The 17721-nt window shown below is 41.7% G+C and overlaps 3 protein-coding genes across 3 annotated transcripts in view; all 3 read right to left on the minus strand.

Moving 5' to 3' along the window:
* LOC135348775 (uncharacterized) overlaps positions 1-17721 on the minus strand; it is a 50915-nt gene that overhangs the window by 26213 nt on the left and 6981 nt on the right. The window lies entirely within an intron of this gene.
* On the minus strand, positions 452-4922 carry LOC135348786 (uncharacterized). The gene is made up of 6 exons (XM_064547124.1): positions 4797-4922; positions 4202-4288; positions 3600-4013; positions 2807-3551; positions 1876-2010; positions 452-1705 (listed from the first exon to the last, which is right to left on the minus strand). The coding sequence occupies exons 2-6, from the start codon at positions 4268-4270 to the stop codon at positions 639-641; spliced, it is 2430 nt and encodes an 809-aa protein (XP_064403194.1). The 5' UTR covers positions 4271-4288; positions 4797-4922; the 3' UTR covers positions 452-638.
* On the minus strand, positions 9043-16458 carry LOC135349255 (variant-specific surface protein VSP4A1-like). Its single transcript, XM_064547764.1, has 3 exons — positions 16390-16458; positions 10712-11095; positions 9043-10647 (listed from the first exon to the last, which is right to left on the minus strand). Exons 1-3 carry the CDS (start codon positions 16456-16458, stop codon positions 9382-9384), a joined length of 1719 nt encoding a protein of 572 aa, XP_064403834.1. The 3' UTR covers positions 9043-9381.

The following is a 17721-nucleotide window of genomic DNA, read 5'->3' on the forward strand; positions in this document are numbered from 1 at the left end:
GCTCAACCGTGCTGTTTTGATAGCTACTTTGAAAGGTGTATCTAAATAGATCAGTGATTGCTTTCTGATCAAACTGCTGTTCCATTCTTGAAGAAAAAGCATGAGCTATAATAGGCAATCTATTATAGAGCCTACTCAGAGGAGGGAGGACACGATTAAGCTAAGGTTAATCATGTCCCCCCTCCTCTGGAGCCTACTAATGGGATAGTTATACAAGCTGCAACTGGTTATCATGTACTATATGCATTAACCTTGACTCCAGGCCGATTAAAATACGTATTTTAATCGGCCTGGAATCGAGGCTATAATTATATGCATCAAAGTTTAAATCAGGAGGTCACCATTCACCAACAATGAGTAATAATTATTGATAATTTCCATCGCAATTGCAAAGTAAGAGTGCAAATGCATCCTCATTAACAACATTCTATTGTAACGATGTGTGTGTCCCTTCAATAGAAAATCTTTGTGACAATTATGGCCAGTCAACAACTGTACAATACATATGGTACAACGTACCGTGTAAAGGGTGTACAAAAGAACGGGAGGGGATAAGCTATTATGATTATACAGCTTAACAATTCAAGTGAACTAGAAGTGAAGGTACAAAACTATATAATACAAACAAACATGTCCACTCACTGCCCTAGGTCATAATGAGATTCGGCCTCAAGTGTTATCTTGTCAGGCGTTGTGTTCATGTACACAGAGCTAGCCAGGGGGGCCAATGCAGGGGGCAATGCATTTGTACCATCTATAGGATTGTCGACGTAGTCATACGAATGTTTGACAGAGGAGGAACCAGAAAGGAATTCGCTAGCGTCTGCATAATCATAAGTGTGTTGAGACGTTTCCTCTTTTATCGAAGTAGGAAGAAAGTTGCTAGTTTCTGTATAATCGTGTTCAGGTCGAGCTGCTTGCTCTTGGGGATAATCAGCAGCATCGTACAAACTTCCATTAGGAAGTGGAGCTTTAGGCTGTACCTGTTTCGAGTGATGATTATTTGCTACATCGTATGCAGGAAGCTCAGCTTCATGCTTACCCAGTTTCGAGTATGCATTAACACTAGGTACAACTGGAGGAGGGGGGTAAGTTGTATCGTACTCGTCTCTCCCACGAATATCTTCATCTTCAATCTCTTCATAAGCTCCAGCAGACTTTGATGGATGCCTGATCCCCTTCTTAGAAAGTGACTCCTCCGAAGGGGGGAAGGCTTCGTCATAGACCGGCTGCTCGATAAATGTGGCCGTGTCATAGTCAGCCAGAGCAGTTGGTTGAGGGGTTACATTTGTTATTGGAGGTTGATGCAATTTAGAATAGTCTTTATTCTGTGGGTTGGTAAGAGGTGGTTGATGAGTATGATCAGCTGTGTCGTAAACAGGTGTGCCTTCTCTTGGCAGGTTGTTATCAAGACAGCTAGCTGTATCGTACATTGGTCCATCGAGAGTAGACGTGAGTTCCTGGGTGCCTGTTTTTACCGTATGTGAGGGTGGGCTGACACTAGGGTGAGAGTAATCATCTTCTGTGTGCACATTCGAGGTCTCGTACAATGAATTAGTAAATGCGTGATCATCTGATGACCCTGTTCCAGTCTTTAAGTCCATTTCCAATCTAGGGCCATATATCGGATTTTGAAACTTATGTTCTGCTGACGAGCCACTTCCAGTTCCAGTAATATCGTAAGCATTATGAGCTGCTCCTTCATCTGTTATAACAATAGCAGGAAACACGCACAAAAGGTTATAACAATGAGTTGCTGGGAAAATATGAGCATGCAACTATAGCCATTGTAAGAAAGCATTATTACGAAGTATAACATGCCTACCAATAGAGTTACACACAGTATAGGGATTAAATTAATACTGTGCAGCTCACCTGAAACAAATTTGATATGACCTCTCCTTCGATTTTTACACACGAGTACACACACAATGATCACCAAGACGATTATCACCAGGAAGAGAGCTCCACCCGCTATACCACCCACAAGACCACCATTCACGGCAGAAACTGACGGTGTAAATACAGGTCACATCAATCAACACTTGTTTTAGCACCTAATTAGTATGCCTGGATTGTGGATTAATATGCATTAAGAATCATATGCCTGTGCGTGCACACCAAAACATATCACCAAAGGAGGTTGGTTATGTAATAGCGCAGTTTTACGGAGGAATGTGCATGTACGGATAAAGAAGAAAAGATATACGTACCTACAGAAAAAAGTTGCTGTCATAACTATAGTAAGCTAAAGACTGCTAACGATCACAGCATTCTACACTACTAAGTAATGATACGTCCTATACAGAATGTGAGTAGCATACCGTATAACAGGATTATTTTTCGAGGGTATAAACTTTCGCAGAAAGACCGGTAGGCAGATTTAATGTTCGTGGCAGTATCAGCCCTTTGGTGCATGCATGCTGATATTAATGTTCATAGGTATAAATGTTCGCCGCGGTATATATTTGATCAACAAAACCGCGAAAGTTTATACCTTTGAAATATACCCGCTATATGGTAGTCATACTCGAAGCAATTACTTTATAAGCCAGATACTTACAGAGTTATGTCTCAGTTTGGTCTTAGTATGGCTCGTAAACAGGAGGTGTAATACAGGATTGAAAAACATGCAAGAACGCAACATTAAGATAAAATAGCTGAGTTAGCGGGTTAAATCGTGGTCAACCTCCTCTGGAACTCCCCCTAGTTAACTAAAACTTGAAGAGTAGGTAAACATCACAGCAATTAATCATTGTACAGTTATAGCAATTAAGCCATTTACTAAACAACACCAGTCACTTACCAGGTTCACAGTTACTGCCAGTGAATCCAGACAGACAGGTGGTACATCTTGTGGATATGTTTCGTCCAGATAAACACACTGCACAGTCACGGTTACTATCATACCCAGATAGACACCTGGAGCAGCTGGAGCCGAGATCACGATTGCCTCTGAATTCAGAGCAATTTGTATTAAGATCAAAGTTAGTGTCCAAGCATGTTTGACAGAGTGTTGCTGGGTCCCCTCCTGGTAGAGCACACACACTGCAGTCTGTATCAGTGAACCTGTCTGGTTGTAGGCAGAGGGTGCAGTTGGTATAGGGATCTCTGGTGGGTAGACAACCAGTACAGTCTAAGGTGATGTCCCAACCTGGTAGACACTGGTTGCAGTTGGTAGAGGGATCATAATTGGTCTGTACGCAAGTGGAGCAGCCAGTAGTAATATTCAGGTTGTAGAGGCAGTCGTTGTAGGCTACAAGAGGTGAAGGGTCAAATCGATTATCAGTACATGTTAGAGTGCCATCAGCTTGACATGTTGCCACTCGTGGATTGTTCTGAGGTGTGGTGGTACAGTCAGATCCACAGAAACCGGGAGAGCACTCGACTCTGAAACTCATGGTCATGTGAGATATGTTGTGGTATCCAGTGAATGTCATCTCCTCTGTGAAGTCTGCTCCAAGTTGGAGAGTGTCCAGGTCAATCAACAAACTGTCTATTACGTTCGGCAGCACACTGTCCACAGCTTCTATGAAGAACTGTGTTTGTCCCTATATAAAAAGTTTGTAAAACGGCAGTTCAAATGAATATAAACTTACCATCCATACAGTAAAATTAGTTTTTGAAACAGGTAGAGGATTGGGTGTTACTCCGAGTAGTGCTGTTGGACCTTGATCGAATGTTGTGCTAATTTCACTGAATGGGCAAGTGCTGGAGGACACTGGACAGTTAGTGAAAAAATACGGAGGGTTGACAGCATTGGGTATACTGGTGGGTCTTGTCTCTAGTGAAGCACCAAATGGTCTGATGGTCCAACGGAACCTGGTGTCACACCTCTCCTCTCCTGTGTTGTCACAATTGGTGTTTCTGAATGGTTGATCATCGCAGCACACTGGTGGTGGTAGCTTGTCAGCACTTGCCACAGTACTCAGTGGAACAGCACATTCAGCACACAGTCCGGTTGGGTTGGTGTAGTTGACCAAGTTGACTGTCAGTATAAATTCACCCTGAACCTGTCACAAGAGCATGAATAGTTACCTCCACATATCACACATTCCACTAGAAAGTAACACATAATCAATATTCAACTGTGAGCTCAGTATGGAGTCAAATTTCATGTAGGAGAGCACAAGGTGGTTAGATGTATAAACACAATGCAGCAGTAGATGACACTACTGTACCAATCTTATAACCTACTTACAGCTCTGGGCGTGGCCACTAGTAAGGCTCCGAGTAGTAACACACAGAGTTGATTGCCCCTGATGTCCATTGCTTGTACAGACACACACTAGTGGAGAGTAAATATTGAGGACAGGGCATTCAAACAATGAACAGCAGTTACATAGTGTGTGCTCGGTAGTAAGCTAATGTTTATATTGTATGTCTCTTGTTTTTGAGTGGCTCAAAATCAACACAGGGGGTATGTTGGCAACATTGTTGCTAAGCTGTTTTAATCATGTTAAAAACCTCAACAAGTGCTTGTAAGCCAATTACGTTGGCAGCCACTTGAGAAATACTTAAGTTGGAGCTGCTTGCCAACTATTAAAAATACTGTACATAGCCAGAGTGTGGAGTACACACACGTACAGGGATGCAATGACTCTGAGGTTTAATATAGCAACAGAAAGAAGAGACTGATCTCATATCGATTTGTTTTGCTAGGAATTAGTTCTAGCTTGGCTTGATTGAAACTGATATTTCACCAAGGAAAGGGGAAAGTTAATAATCATGTCTCCTACACTCTCCTACTATACTGTAGACACATGTACATAGGTCTAGATCTGTCAGTCACTCACCAAAACAAGAGGTCAGGTATATACTGGATCGAACCAGACTGACAGTAAATTGAGCCGAGACTTGAACAGCTTCAGCCGATAACCTATATATCTATAAATTTTGCAAATAATTTATGGCAACTTTAGTCAATGAATAATGATTAAGCTAAATTGGGTTTTACCCCGCCCCTGTTGTGGCTCTTTTTGTTGTAAGCTTAGATCTAATCAGAGATATTCGAGAAGATCTCTGATCTAATAATTATACTGCACATAATTATGTATATAATATAAGTGCATAGCAATGTCAAATATCTGGACTCCAAAGCGCGGTGTCAGGGGGAAGATCGAGGCAATGGTCCGGATGGCAGTTACCGTATCGTGATTTGCGAGACTATGAACAAACAGAACAAACAAAAAAGCTTGTTGAAGCAATTATTATTCATAAAGCTACCAAATAAAAATAGCCAGCTGTTTCACCAGGAAGCCACACAATCGCACCTGCCACCACTGTAAACGTAGATAACTATACAGAAACCACCCCACTACACGGATAGCTGACATACAAAACACGTGTGTGTGTCCCTTCAATCCGGCAAAGTCTTTGTGATAATTCATGACCAGTACAAAACTGCAGTACAATTAACATAATGTGTACAATGTAGTACGGTAATTATAAAAGGTGTTTAAAGGGATGAGTAATTACGATTGAAACTTAACAATTCAAGTGAACCAAAATCAAGTGAAGGTGCAAAACTTTTGACCAATAGCTACAGAGTCATAAATACAAATCTAATAGTCCATAACACACAACACACACTTTTAAAATATACAAGCGAACGTGTCCATGCACTCACTTCCCTAGGTCATAATGAGACTCGGCCTCAAGTGTTATCTTGCCAGGCGTTGTGTTCATGTACACAGAGCTAGCCAGGGGGGCCAATGCAGGGGGCAATGCATTCGTACTATCTATAGGATTGTCCACATAGTCATACGAATGTTTGACAGAGGAGGAAGCAGAAAGGAATTCGTTCGCGTCTACATAATCATAAGTGCGTTGAGACGTTTCCTTTTTTATCGAAGTAGGAAGGAAGTTGCTAGTTTTTGTGCAATCATGTTCAGGTTGAGTTACTTGCTCTTGGGGATAATTGGCAGTATCGTACAAACTTCTGTTAGGAGGTGGAGCTTTAGGCTGTACCTGTTTCGAATGATGATTATTTGCTACATCGTATGCAGGAAGCTCAGCTTCATGCTTACCCACTTTCGAGTATGCATTAACACTAGGTATAACTGCAGGAGGGGGGTAAGTTGTATCGTACTCGTTTCTCCCACAGAAATCCTCATCTTCAATCTCTTCATAAGCTCCAGCAGACTTTAATGGATGCCTGGTCCCCTTCTTAGAAATTGAATCACCCGGAGCAGGGAATACTTTGTCATGAACCGGCTGCTCAATAAATGTGGCTGTGTCATAGTCAGCCAGAGAAGTTGGTTGAGGTGTTACGTTAGTTACCGGAGGTTGATGCAATTTAGAATACTCTTTATCCTGTGGGTTGGTAAGAGGTGGTCGATGAGTATGATCAGCTGTGTCATAAACATGTGGGCCTTCACTTGGCTGGCTGTCATCAGGATAGCTGGCTGTTCGTATATTGGTCCCTCAAGAGTAGACGTGAGATTGTTAGTGCTTGTTTTTGAGGGCGATCTGAAACTAGGGTAACATAATTGAGAGTATTTATTTTCTGTGTGCTCGTACGGTGAATTAGTAAACGAACAATCATCTGATGACCCTTTTCCAGTCATAGAATTCATTTCCAATCCAGGGCCATATTTCAGATTCCGAAAATTTTGTTCTGCTGAGGATCCATTTCTAGTTCCAGCATCATCATAAGCAGTATAAGCTGCTCCTTCATCTGTTAACAGCAAATTATTTATGTGGTTTACAATTATATGTTGCTTGGCAAAAAATGAACATGCAACTAAAACCATAGTTAAAAGGGGACTGGAAACGAAAATGAATCATGTGCTCTACGTACAAAATTGATACTTGTGGTTAGAATTAAGGGCTTTGATTTCAATTCGCGTTTTGATTTTTAATTAATGGAAATGATAGAACTAATCAGCTGCTTGAAAAACTCTAGAGACGACCATTCAGGCAGGTATTGTATAAAGTACCTTCCAGTGCTTCGCGCTGTTTTTTAGGGATCTTAATTTCTTGTTGTTATTTATACTTTTAACAGTGATACTGTAAATGCATTAAATCTAAGACATGGACTGTTACACCATAACATATATACTGTAGTTGTATTGGGATTGGATGGCGTAAGTATCCTATAATTATGCCTCGGTGTGGCGAGGTATACAGTAGTGTGTTTGTGTGTGTGTTACACGTGTAGATTGCTACAGCTGCTCAAAGTGCAAGTAAAAACTTCTATGGACTTCTAGTCATGGAGTGTGGATTTGCTTCGTTCTCAAGTCATGCTTAGTTTTAAGTCTCTTCAGACTCGTGTGTAGAAAAATCTGTTGAAATAACTTAGCTATTCTACTTAGAAGTTAGCTCACTAGAACGCTAGCCTTTGGTATATCTGCAAGAGTGAGGAAAGAACAGCAACGCTGCACTGTTTCATGAGAATAGCAGCTGTTAATTATGGGCTTTGTTGAACCGACTTTTGGCAACCTTCTTTTTTGCAACATTCTTGCATGCAAATTAATATTGAGTATTAGCTTGATGTGTAGTTAGCCGAGGCATTAGCACCTGCGGTGCTTTTATTATGTCATCATCTATAACCATCTATCAATACAGCACCTCTAACACACCACTCGCCATCACGCAAAGACACTACTGTATACACACTACTGTATACACATATACTGGTTCAAATTTGCAACCATATTTACATGCTAGATCACAGCCTCAAGCACCGTTGGGAAATACGGACTGTACCACGCGGATGCTTCCTTTTCCAATCCCTTTTCTGTTCTTATCTAAAACTATAATTATATACATGTATAATTATAGTCCTTGTGCTATAATTATTGTATATATGCCCTCAATTATAAACACCACGGACAGTCCTTTTATCTATATACCAATAGGTAAATAATACAGCATCGTTCAAACGTTATGGTTAGTCCTTTCTTTTTGCTGATTCAATTGTCTTAAAGGAACTGACTATTCTTGATCTCAAACCCTTCCTTCACACACATGTATTAACAGTCCGATTAACTCACCTGAAACAAACCTTACGTGACCTTTTCTTCGAACTTTACACACGAGCACACACACAATGATCACCAAGACGATAATCACCAGGAAGAGAGCTCCACCCACTCCACCAGCTATACCACCCACAGAAGAGGCTGTTGGTGTAACTAAAAGTATCGTTATTCATCGCTTAATTAGCATGGTTAAACTAAAAAAAATGTATATCCCTAGCGCATGCACACCAAGACATAACAGTTCACGGTAAGAGGAGGCAGATATGAAACATTTACTCATTAAGGTCGCTAATAGACTGATCAATATCCGCACGCTTCATTATTATAATGTAATGAATAAGAACATAAGCTAGAGTTAGTAAGAACACTATACTAAAGCATACTCGTATAATTCCAAAATGCCAGTCATGCACTCACCAGGTTCACAGATACTTCCAGTAAATCCAAACAGACAGGTGGTACATCTTGTGGATATATTTCGTCCAGATAGACACACTGTACAGTCACGGCTGCTATCATATCCAGGCAGGCAAGTGGAGCGCTGGAGCCAAGATTGCGATTACCTACGCACTCTAAACAATTAGATTTAGTATTAGGGTCAAAGTTAGTTGCCAAGCATGTTAGACAGAGTGTTTCTGGGTCTCCTCCCGGTAGAGCACACACACTGCAGTTTGTATCAATGAACCTGTCTGGTTGTAGGCAACTAATGCAGTTGGTAGAGGGATTTCTGTTGGGTAGACACTGAGTGCAGTTGGTAGAGGGATCTCTGTTCGGTAGACACTGAGTGCAGTTGGTAGAGGGATCTCTGTTCGGTAGGCAACTAGTGCAGTTGGTAGAGGGATTTCTGTTGGGTAGACACTGAGTGCAGTTGGTAGAGGGATCTCTGTTGGGTAGGCAACTAGTGCAGTTGGTAGAGGGATTTCTGTTGGGTAGACACTGAGTGCAGTTGGTAGAGGGATCTCTGTTGGATAGACACTGAGTGCAGTTAGTAGAGGGATCTCTGTTGGGTAGGCAACTAGTACAGTCCGAGATAATGTCCCAGCCTGGTAGACACTGGGCGCAGTTGGTAGAGGGATCTCTGTTCGGTAGACACTGAGTGCAGTTGGTAGAGGGATCTCTGTTGGGTAGGCAACTAGTACAGTCCGAGATAATGTCCCAGCCTGGTAGACACTGGGTGCAGTTGGTAGAGGGATCTCTGTTGGGTAGACACTGGGTGCAGTTGGTAGAGGGATCTCTGTTGGGTAGGCACTGGGTGCAGTTGGTAGAGGGATCTCTGTTGGGTATATGCACTGGGTGCAGTTGGTAGAGGGATCTCTGTTGGGTAGACACTGAGTGCAGTTGGTAGAGGGATCTCTGTTGGGTAGGCAACTAGTACAGTCCGAGATAATGTCCCAGCCTAGTAGACACTGGGTGCAGTTGGTAGAGGGATCTCTGTTGGGTAGACACTGGGTGCAGTTGGTAGAGGAATCTCTGTTGGGTAGACACTGAGTGCAGTTGGTAGAGGGATCTCTGTTGGGTAGGCAACTAGTATACAGTCCGAGATAATGTCCCAGCCTGGTAGACACTGGGTGCAGTTGGTAGAGGGATCTCTGTTTGGTAGACACTGAGTGCAGTTGGTAGATCGATCTCTGTTGGGTAGACACTGGGTGCAGTTGGTATAGGGATCTCTGTCGGGTAGACACTGGGTGCAGTTGGTAGAGGAATCTCTGTTGGGTAGGCACTGGGTGCAGTTGGTAGAGGGATTTCTGTTGGGTAGGCACTGGGTGCAGTTGGTAGAGGAATCTCTGTTGGGTAGACACTGGGTGCAGTTGGTAGAGGGATCTCTGTTGGGTAGGCACTGAGTGCAGTTGGTAGAGGAATCTCTGTTGGGTAGGCACTGGGTGCAGATGGTAGAGGGATCTCTGTTGGGTAGGCACTGAGTGCAGTTGGTAGAGGAATCTCTGTTGGGTAGGCACTGGGTGCAGTTGGTAGAGGGATCTCTGTTGGGTAGACACTGGGTGCAGTAGGTAGAGGGATCTCTGATGGGTAGACACTGGGTGCAGTTGGTAGAGGGATCTCTGTTGGGTAGACACTGGGTGCAGTTGGTAGAGGGATCTCTGTTGGGTAGACACTGGGTGCAGTTTTTCTGTAGGTTATAGAATTTCAACAAGCATGTTGTACACTCATCGAAAGGATTGAAAGTAGAGTCCAAGCATGACGCACAGTTATCGGTTGGGTCATATCTTGTGTTAACGCATGATGAGCAACTTGTTTTAACGTCATAGTTGAGAAAGCAGGCTTGACAGTTTGTGTCTGGATCATATTTGGCATCCAAACAGGTAGAACAGCCTGTAGTAATATCCAGGTTGTAGAGGCAGTCGTTGCAGGCTACAAGAGGTGAAGGGTCTAATCGGTTATCAGTACATGTTAGAGTACCATCAGCTCGACATGTCGCCACTCGTGGATTGTTCTGAGGTGTGGTGGTACAGTCAGATCCACAGAAACCAGGAGAGCATTCGACTCTGAAACTCATGGTCATGTGAGATATGTTGTGGTATCCAGTGAACGTCATCTCCTCTGTAAAGTCTGCTCCAAGTTGAAGGTTGTCCAGGTCAATCAACAGACTGTCTATTATGTTTGGCAGCATACTGTCCACAGCTTCTATGAAAAACTGTATTTGTCTCTATATATAATTATATATAAATAAAGAGTTAAAACATGGTAGGTGAAATGAATATACAACTTACCGTCCACATGCTATAATATGTTTTTGAAACAGGTAGAGGATTGGGTGTTACTCCCAGTAGTGCTGTTGGACCTTGACCGAATGTTGTACTTATTTCACTGAATGGGCAAGTGCTGGGTGACATTGTACAGTCTGTGAAGCTGTACCCCATGCTGGGTCTTGTCTCTAGTGATGCACCGAATGTTCTGATGGTCCAACGGAACCTGGTGTCACATCTCTCCTCTCCTGTGTTGTCACAGTTGCGAGATTTGAATGGTTTATCATCACAGCACACTGATACCAACTGGTCTTGAGCAACTCCAGCTTTAACCTGACATTCAGCACACAGTCCGGTTGGGTTGGTGTAGTCGACCAAGTTGACAGTGAGAATAAATTCACCACTTACCTGCTAAGAAATAAATTAAGCCGATTTTGATAATTATGTGTAGACTCTGATTCTGATAAGTTACTAGCCTCGGTCACAGGCTAATTTATAATGGAAGGAGAAAAATAGCCTGGTATGTACCGCGTAGAAACTGAATTATTAGCGTATGGGCTAATGTGGTCAATAGCAGACCTCTATACGCTTATATTTGAGGATGCGCTTATAATGCAGTCATTTCTATAGCCCCATCCAGTAACCAGATGTTCCTGTGACAATGATGACTTGCTAGCTAACAGCTTTAGTGCAAGACTAGCTTATAAGTTGAAAAGAAAGTTTGTGCGAACAATGATGCTATAAAAGATTCTGAAGAGACTACAACAGCCTTCGATCACTGTGAGTCAAACTAGCAATAACTCGAGAAAGAAGCTTTATTTTCCAAATTCACGAATTAAAATCGTGGCTAGAAGCTTATAGAAGTGTAAGGTATTGCAACCATTGGAGTTACAGCTGGAATACACATCGTGACACACACACACACAGTCAGCTTTATCGTATCCCTTGTGCGACTACGCCTCGAGGCTTAACAAACATGACAATCATGCTTCTAAGATCATTCATCAAGCCATCAGGTACATGTATATAGACTTTTGTTTCCGTTAAGCTCCTCTTCTATAACACTCTTGATTAATGTATGGTAGATACTAATTACACCTCTTATAACACTCTCAGTAATGCTTTTTGAGTGAAGCAAACATGGCAAGAGGCATTAGCACAACGCAGCTTGCAAAGTTCATTATGCCTCAGTGCGCATGCGCACGCGAGGTATATACGGTAATGTGTTTGTGCATGTGTCTGTCTGTGTGTCTGTGTGCTCAAGGATCAATGAAGTGTAAGTAAGAGTTAAAGTTTCTATAAGCTTCTAGTTGGATTTTAATTGCAAAATAATGCTTCGTTCTCGAGTTATGCCTACTTGGAATGTTATTATATAGCCTTTTCAGAAGGGTGTGTAGCAAACTTATCCATGGAGTGTGCTAGTATAGCTAGCTCTGCACTAGAACGCGCTAGCTATTGGTAGCTGCAAGAGAGATGCGAGGCTCGATCTATACTGTACTGATGCAGCCATTAAGTTTAGCTTTTAGACTTGTATTTTTGGCATCCTTTTTAATCAATCATGGTCAATCATTTCGCACTCTTTGATTCCCTAGCCCTGTGATTACAGATGCAGCAAAATTACCATAAGAACATTATGATACCTGCATGTGTGTATTAGCAATAATTATAGCTTTCTGTTATGTAGCTTTGACACACCCACCGAGGCATCAGCACCCGCGGTGCTTCATTGTACCAGGATTAGCTAGGGTTGCATTGTACTGGCAGACAAAAATCTAGTAAAGAATCTAGCAAACGCTCTGATAACTCGTCAGAATAGAAGGTATATATTTGGGTGCACACTCGAAGGAGCAAGGAATTTCAAAATAGTCTGATCTCAGTCTCTGATATGCTAACAAGACAAGCTGACTTTGGATTGAAACAATAATATACAATGAGCCAGCTCAATAAAATATTGTTGCAGCACGTGATCATGTCCAACCTCCTAATCAGGTGAAGGTGCATGCATGCAGCATGTACTGGCAGCCTGTATGCATGTTCAGACACCACAATATATAGATCTCTCATAAATCTTATACTATGCACGTACATCACTGTAGAGTAATACATACATGCAGAGAGCAGCAACTTGGATTCTTATAGTGTGAGCCTGCATGCCCACAATCACACGAAAACTAAGTTTGTAGCATTTGCTGCTGTCTGTGGTGCTTCAAGCAGCGTAATACACAGTAGACTCTCGCTATTCCGGCTCTCTGAAGTACGGCCACCTCGATATATCGGCCATTTGGCTTGGCACGGAATGCTAGCTATATGTTTACTGCCCAAAACTCACCCTGAAGTACGGCCACTCGCTATTCCGTTTACCGGCCAGTGCTGGCTGTCCCAAACAAGGTTTTCAATGTAATTTTATACGTATATTACGGCCGGATATGACGTTTTGGGTGTGGTTTAGCAAATAAAATTGGATTACACTTAAATAGAGAACATTATCCTACATTATCCTCGAGACAAGAACCGCAAAAGTAGTCATTAAATTTGAGGTAAGGTCGTTTTTAAGCCGCGCCTATTTCTTTGAGCTACAGCCACCTCGCTATTCCGGCCAAGCTGCATGGTCCCAAGGGTGACCGGATTAATGAGAGTCTACTGTAGTTGGATAGATAGATATAATTATGTACAATGCATGTTGTCTAAACATGCAGCACACCTCCATGTGTATATAAGTTTCTGTTTTAGTGCGAGGTGAGGCTCACACTAAAAACAGAAATAGTATGAGCTATATATATATGAGCCTATATATTATACCTTCACACTAAAACAGAAACTTATACACCTGGAGGTGTACTGCATGTCTATACAACAGTAATAGAAGTACCATGCACAGATAATAGAATGATACCAGCGAAAATCTAATAACTCTGAGAGAAGTTTATTTTTGTTTTAGTGTGATTTGCATGCGCATATGCATATCCACACCTCACACTAAAACAGAAAATAATACACATGTGGATCAAGGCAGGCTGCATGTTTAGACACAGTGTAATATACGTAAGTCTATACACATCAGTATACTAAACTGCTTTGTATATAACTACCACAGACACCAGCAAATTCAGGAGAGTTTCCGGTATTTCTTTAGTGTGAGCCCTCACATAATTATAACAACAGAAAGTTTGGCCTTTCTTTTTACTGATTTGTAGCATGACACATGCATCAGTATACTACTATGTCTATAAGCTAGACTACCTTTATGTGTCATGCACATGATCTGCAGGTCACAGCTACACTGCTGTGCAGCACTGCACTGGCAATGATTATATTAAAACTCACGCAATATCAAACAATGCCCTATCAAACAATGCCCATTGTTTCCGGTATTTCAGTTTCAGTGTATTACAGATTTTATGGCCTAACATACGCTTACATGTATATAATTGAGTAAGCGCTAATAATCCAGTTTCTACGATATTGCATGGGTGCTATTTAATTTAATTCGGGGAATCCCTCCACCTGTTCTCTTTTTAATCTATGCTTCTCTATCTATGTGAAGCAGCTTAGTCAAACTAAAGTAGTTTCTGAGACTGGGGGGAGGAGGTACTCAAGCCCCCTAAACCCCCCACTGGATCCGCCCCTGCGTAAGAGGCTCTCATCTACCTCTATGATGGTTGTATGGTCCAGATGTCTGAGCTTGGTTCTGTACAGGTTACGGCAAGTCTATGGTGCTTCCTACTGTTGCTTGTGAAGACAACTCAATCATACGACTATCGTAGAGGTAGATGAGATCCGCTTATGGCTTCAGACTAGTGTGCAAGCCTTCCAAACCAACATAATGGCATAAGCCACAGCTTCATGGAACTTAGTCATGCAAGGGAGAGTATTTATGAAGCATGTTCTTAGTAAACGAACTAGTTTATATACGGTATAATTTACTACATTCATAGTACGATTAGTTGGTAATTTGTAGTGTATCCAGCCCTATAGCGTTCCATTAGAAAAAGTCAGGCCTGCATGCAAGAACGAGCTAGGTTAATAATCTACTTACAGTTGTTGATGTGACAATCAGTAGAACTGCGAGTAGTGCAACACGTAACATGTATCCTCTGGTAACCATCACGATCCACACACTGCAAACACAAATACATGTTCCTGGGCTTGTATAGATTGGTGAATATGTAGATCTACAAGCACAAAACCTAGAGCCTAGCATGTACACATGTCAGCCTAACACAGATCTAGATCTAGTTCTGAAATGCATGTTCAAAGAGCTGCATACTTACTTTACCTTAACTTACCACAGTCACAGTATACTAGCACCTATTTGACACACAGCTATTAAAGATTTATCAGCCACTGAACTGAATGTAATAATGATTTTCAATGTTGGGATATAAAATCAGCGTGGGCAGAACGCTCCCACAATCAGAGCAGAATCTATGACTGGTGACAAAAAGTACACAACCAGCTGATTATGCATGGTTCCTGCATGGTCCACAACTTAATTAGAGATGGTCACCGCCTTTACTTTTCTGCAGAGAATCTATCTGCTAAACCCACCTGACCTCTGCCAAACATTAATTTTATTAAAGCTCTGTTCCAGGCCATTGCACGTTTTTAAGGAAAGACGCTGCATGATGATTGCCATGTAATTCATGGATATCGTATCGATCATTATCGATCATACCATAATTTGTCCATTCTAGTCTTTATAGTTCAGCTGACACAAGTTTGATAGAAACTTGACCAGGGACATGCAATGTATTATACTGTTTGAAAGAACAACTTTCTACTGGCTAAATTTGGATATCTATATCCTATAAAACAAACTGGACAGTTTATGAACAAGTGCATGATCGCAAACACGCAACACTCACAGGCAAATAGTTGCTAGGATTATATAATAATTATAATAGTCTGATCGTTTGAGCTTCATCGGGAAACTGTGTCATGTGAATTGGTACCACTGTACCACTATACACTACTGCACGATACAAAGTAACTGGCACATGCAATAACTAGTGTCACCGTGGTCCAGGCCATGTAATGTGCTATTGTACTAGGATGCCACATTGTGCTTGTACGCTATATTTTTGATGCACAGCATGCATGCCAGCAAAGATAGTAGAGGAAGAGGGATTGGCAACGTGCCTGAGAACTCCTAGTATGTTTTTGTATGTGGGTAAGGGAACCCTCTTAGCATGCAACCTTGGCAGTGTTTGGCAAACTTTGTGAAGGACGGTGCATTGGAGCTGCTACTGGAATGACCTTTCACCTTAAGCTTTATACTATGGCACGACCACGTGCACTGCTTTTTGCTGAGTTGGCACAACTGATGACTAAGATGGGTGCCAGTCTGGTCACACGTTCATCTATAATTATATCAATAAAATACTAGCCGAACCAATCCCCAGCAATCCCACTCCATTCTGACGAGATCAGTTATATCATTCACCTTTATAGACTAGTGAGCAAAGTAGAGTGGCAACTTGCAGTAACTAACTGTCTATATAGCTACAGTATTCACCTTCAACTATCATGCACAAAATTCAGTCACACGAATGATTACCCCCACATATCACAAATAGCACTAGAAAATAACATATTCAACTGTGAGCTCAGTACGGAGTCAAAGCATGGAGTTGGTTATAATTATGTATAAACACAATGCAGCAGTAGATGACACTAGAGTACCAATCTTATAATCTACTTACAGCTCTGGGCGTGGCCACTAGTAAGGCTCCGAGTAGTAACACACAGAGTTGATTGCCCCTGATGTCCATTGCTCGTACAGACACACACACTAGTGGATAGTAAAATAATATTGAGAGCAGGGCATTCAAACAATGAACAGCAGCTACATGTTTAGGTATTAATAATTTCTGCTATTTCTGTGAATGAGAGTAAAATCCCTTCACTACATCATTATGAGTAAATAAACGCTATGAATAACATTAATTTCACAACTTTAGCACAAATCAAAAATGGCTCAACAGTGAAATCGCAGTAAAGTTTAACTGTGAAAATATGTCACCTAAGGTAGTGAGTGTGTGCTTGGTAGAAAGCTAATGTTTATCCAGGGGCTCAAAATCAACACAGGGGGTACGTTGCTAAGCTGTTTTAATCATGTTAGAAATCTCAACAAGTGCTTGTAAGGCAATTACGTTGAAAGCCACTCGAGAAATACTTACTGCTTGCCAACTATTAAAATACTGTATGTGGAGTTTGGAGTACACGCGTACAGGGACGCACAATGAGGTACGTAGAACAGAAAGAAGACACTGACTTCATTATCGATTTGTTTTGCTAAGAATTAGCTGACTTGGCTTGCTTGAAACCGATTTTGGTAGAAAAGGGAGAGTGTAAATTATATCTCTAAGACTGTACTGTAGATACTGTAAGACCTCGATTTAAGGCGACATTTTTAAATAATTACGAGCCACAGAGATCGCTTTTTTTGGGAGTTGAAAAATAACTATGTTAAAGTTCTGGTGTATTTAAAGGGTCGAATCTAATTGGAGGTAGCTCCACCTAGTCTACTTGCATCGATTTCAGGCCGCATAAAAAACATGTATTTTCCAGTGGGCTATAGAATTGAGGAAAGGGTGTGGCTACATTACCTCCATTTTAGGACGAGACATTAATCATGGTCAGCGCAGCTGTCGCTACTTTTAGAGCGGTCAAACATTGCCTAAGCTCGAGAGTGCATGTCGCGTATTTTGAGAGTCGCCTTAAAACAAGGTCTTACGATACACATCTAGATCTACAGTAGAAATGAGAACAGCATGCCCGGTAACTCACCAAACAACAAGAGGTCAGATCTCTGCAGGTATAGGCGTTAGACACGTTGACACAGGTGGAACCAGGATCTTCAAAATAAAGACACACACTTGAGCAGCTTCAGCCATAGAAGAATTGCACCACCTATTTTTTTCAAAACACACCTCTGTAAAAAAATCATATCATATCACCTATTTTTGCAAAACGCGCCTCTACTTTTTCACTGCTAATATTGGCGGTAATCACCTCCCATATACATAGGCCAG

Source organism: Halichondria panicea, chromosome 15 (genome assembly GCF_963675165.1).
Source record: "Halichondria panicea chromosome 15, odHalPani1.1, whole genome shotgun sequence".
Classification (NCBI taxonomy): domain Eukaryota; kingdom Metazoa; phylum Porifera; class Demospongiae; order Suberitida; family Halichondriidae; genus Halichondria; species Halichondria panicea.

Bases quoted from the DNA above. Each gene is read 5' to 3' on its own strand.
- LOC135349255 (XM_064547764.1), bottom strand. From the start codon at position 16,458: ATGGACATCAGGGGCAATCAACTCTGTGTGTTACTACTCGGAGCCTTA. The intron at 11,096-16,389 runs GTAAGTAGATTA...ATTTCTTAGCAG, and splicing joins TAGTGGCCACGCCCAGAGCT to GTAAGTGGTGAATTTATTCT. The intron at 10,648-10,711 runs GTAAGTTGTATA...AATTATATATAG, and splicing joins CATATTATAGCATGTGGACG to AGACAAATACAGTTTTTCAT.
- LOC135348786 (XM_064547124.1), bottom strand. From the start codon at position 4,270: ATGGACATCAGGGGCAATCAACTCTGTGTGTTACTACTCGGAGCCTTA. The intron at 3,552-3,599 runs GTAAGTTTATAT...CTTTTTATATAG, and splicing joins CTAATTTTACTGTATGGATG to GGACAAACACAGTTCTTCAT. The intron at 2,011-2,806 runs GTAAGTGACTGG...TTACACCGTCAG, and splicing joins TGGCAGTAACTGTGAACCTG to TTTCTGCCGTGAATGGTGGT.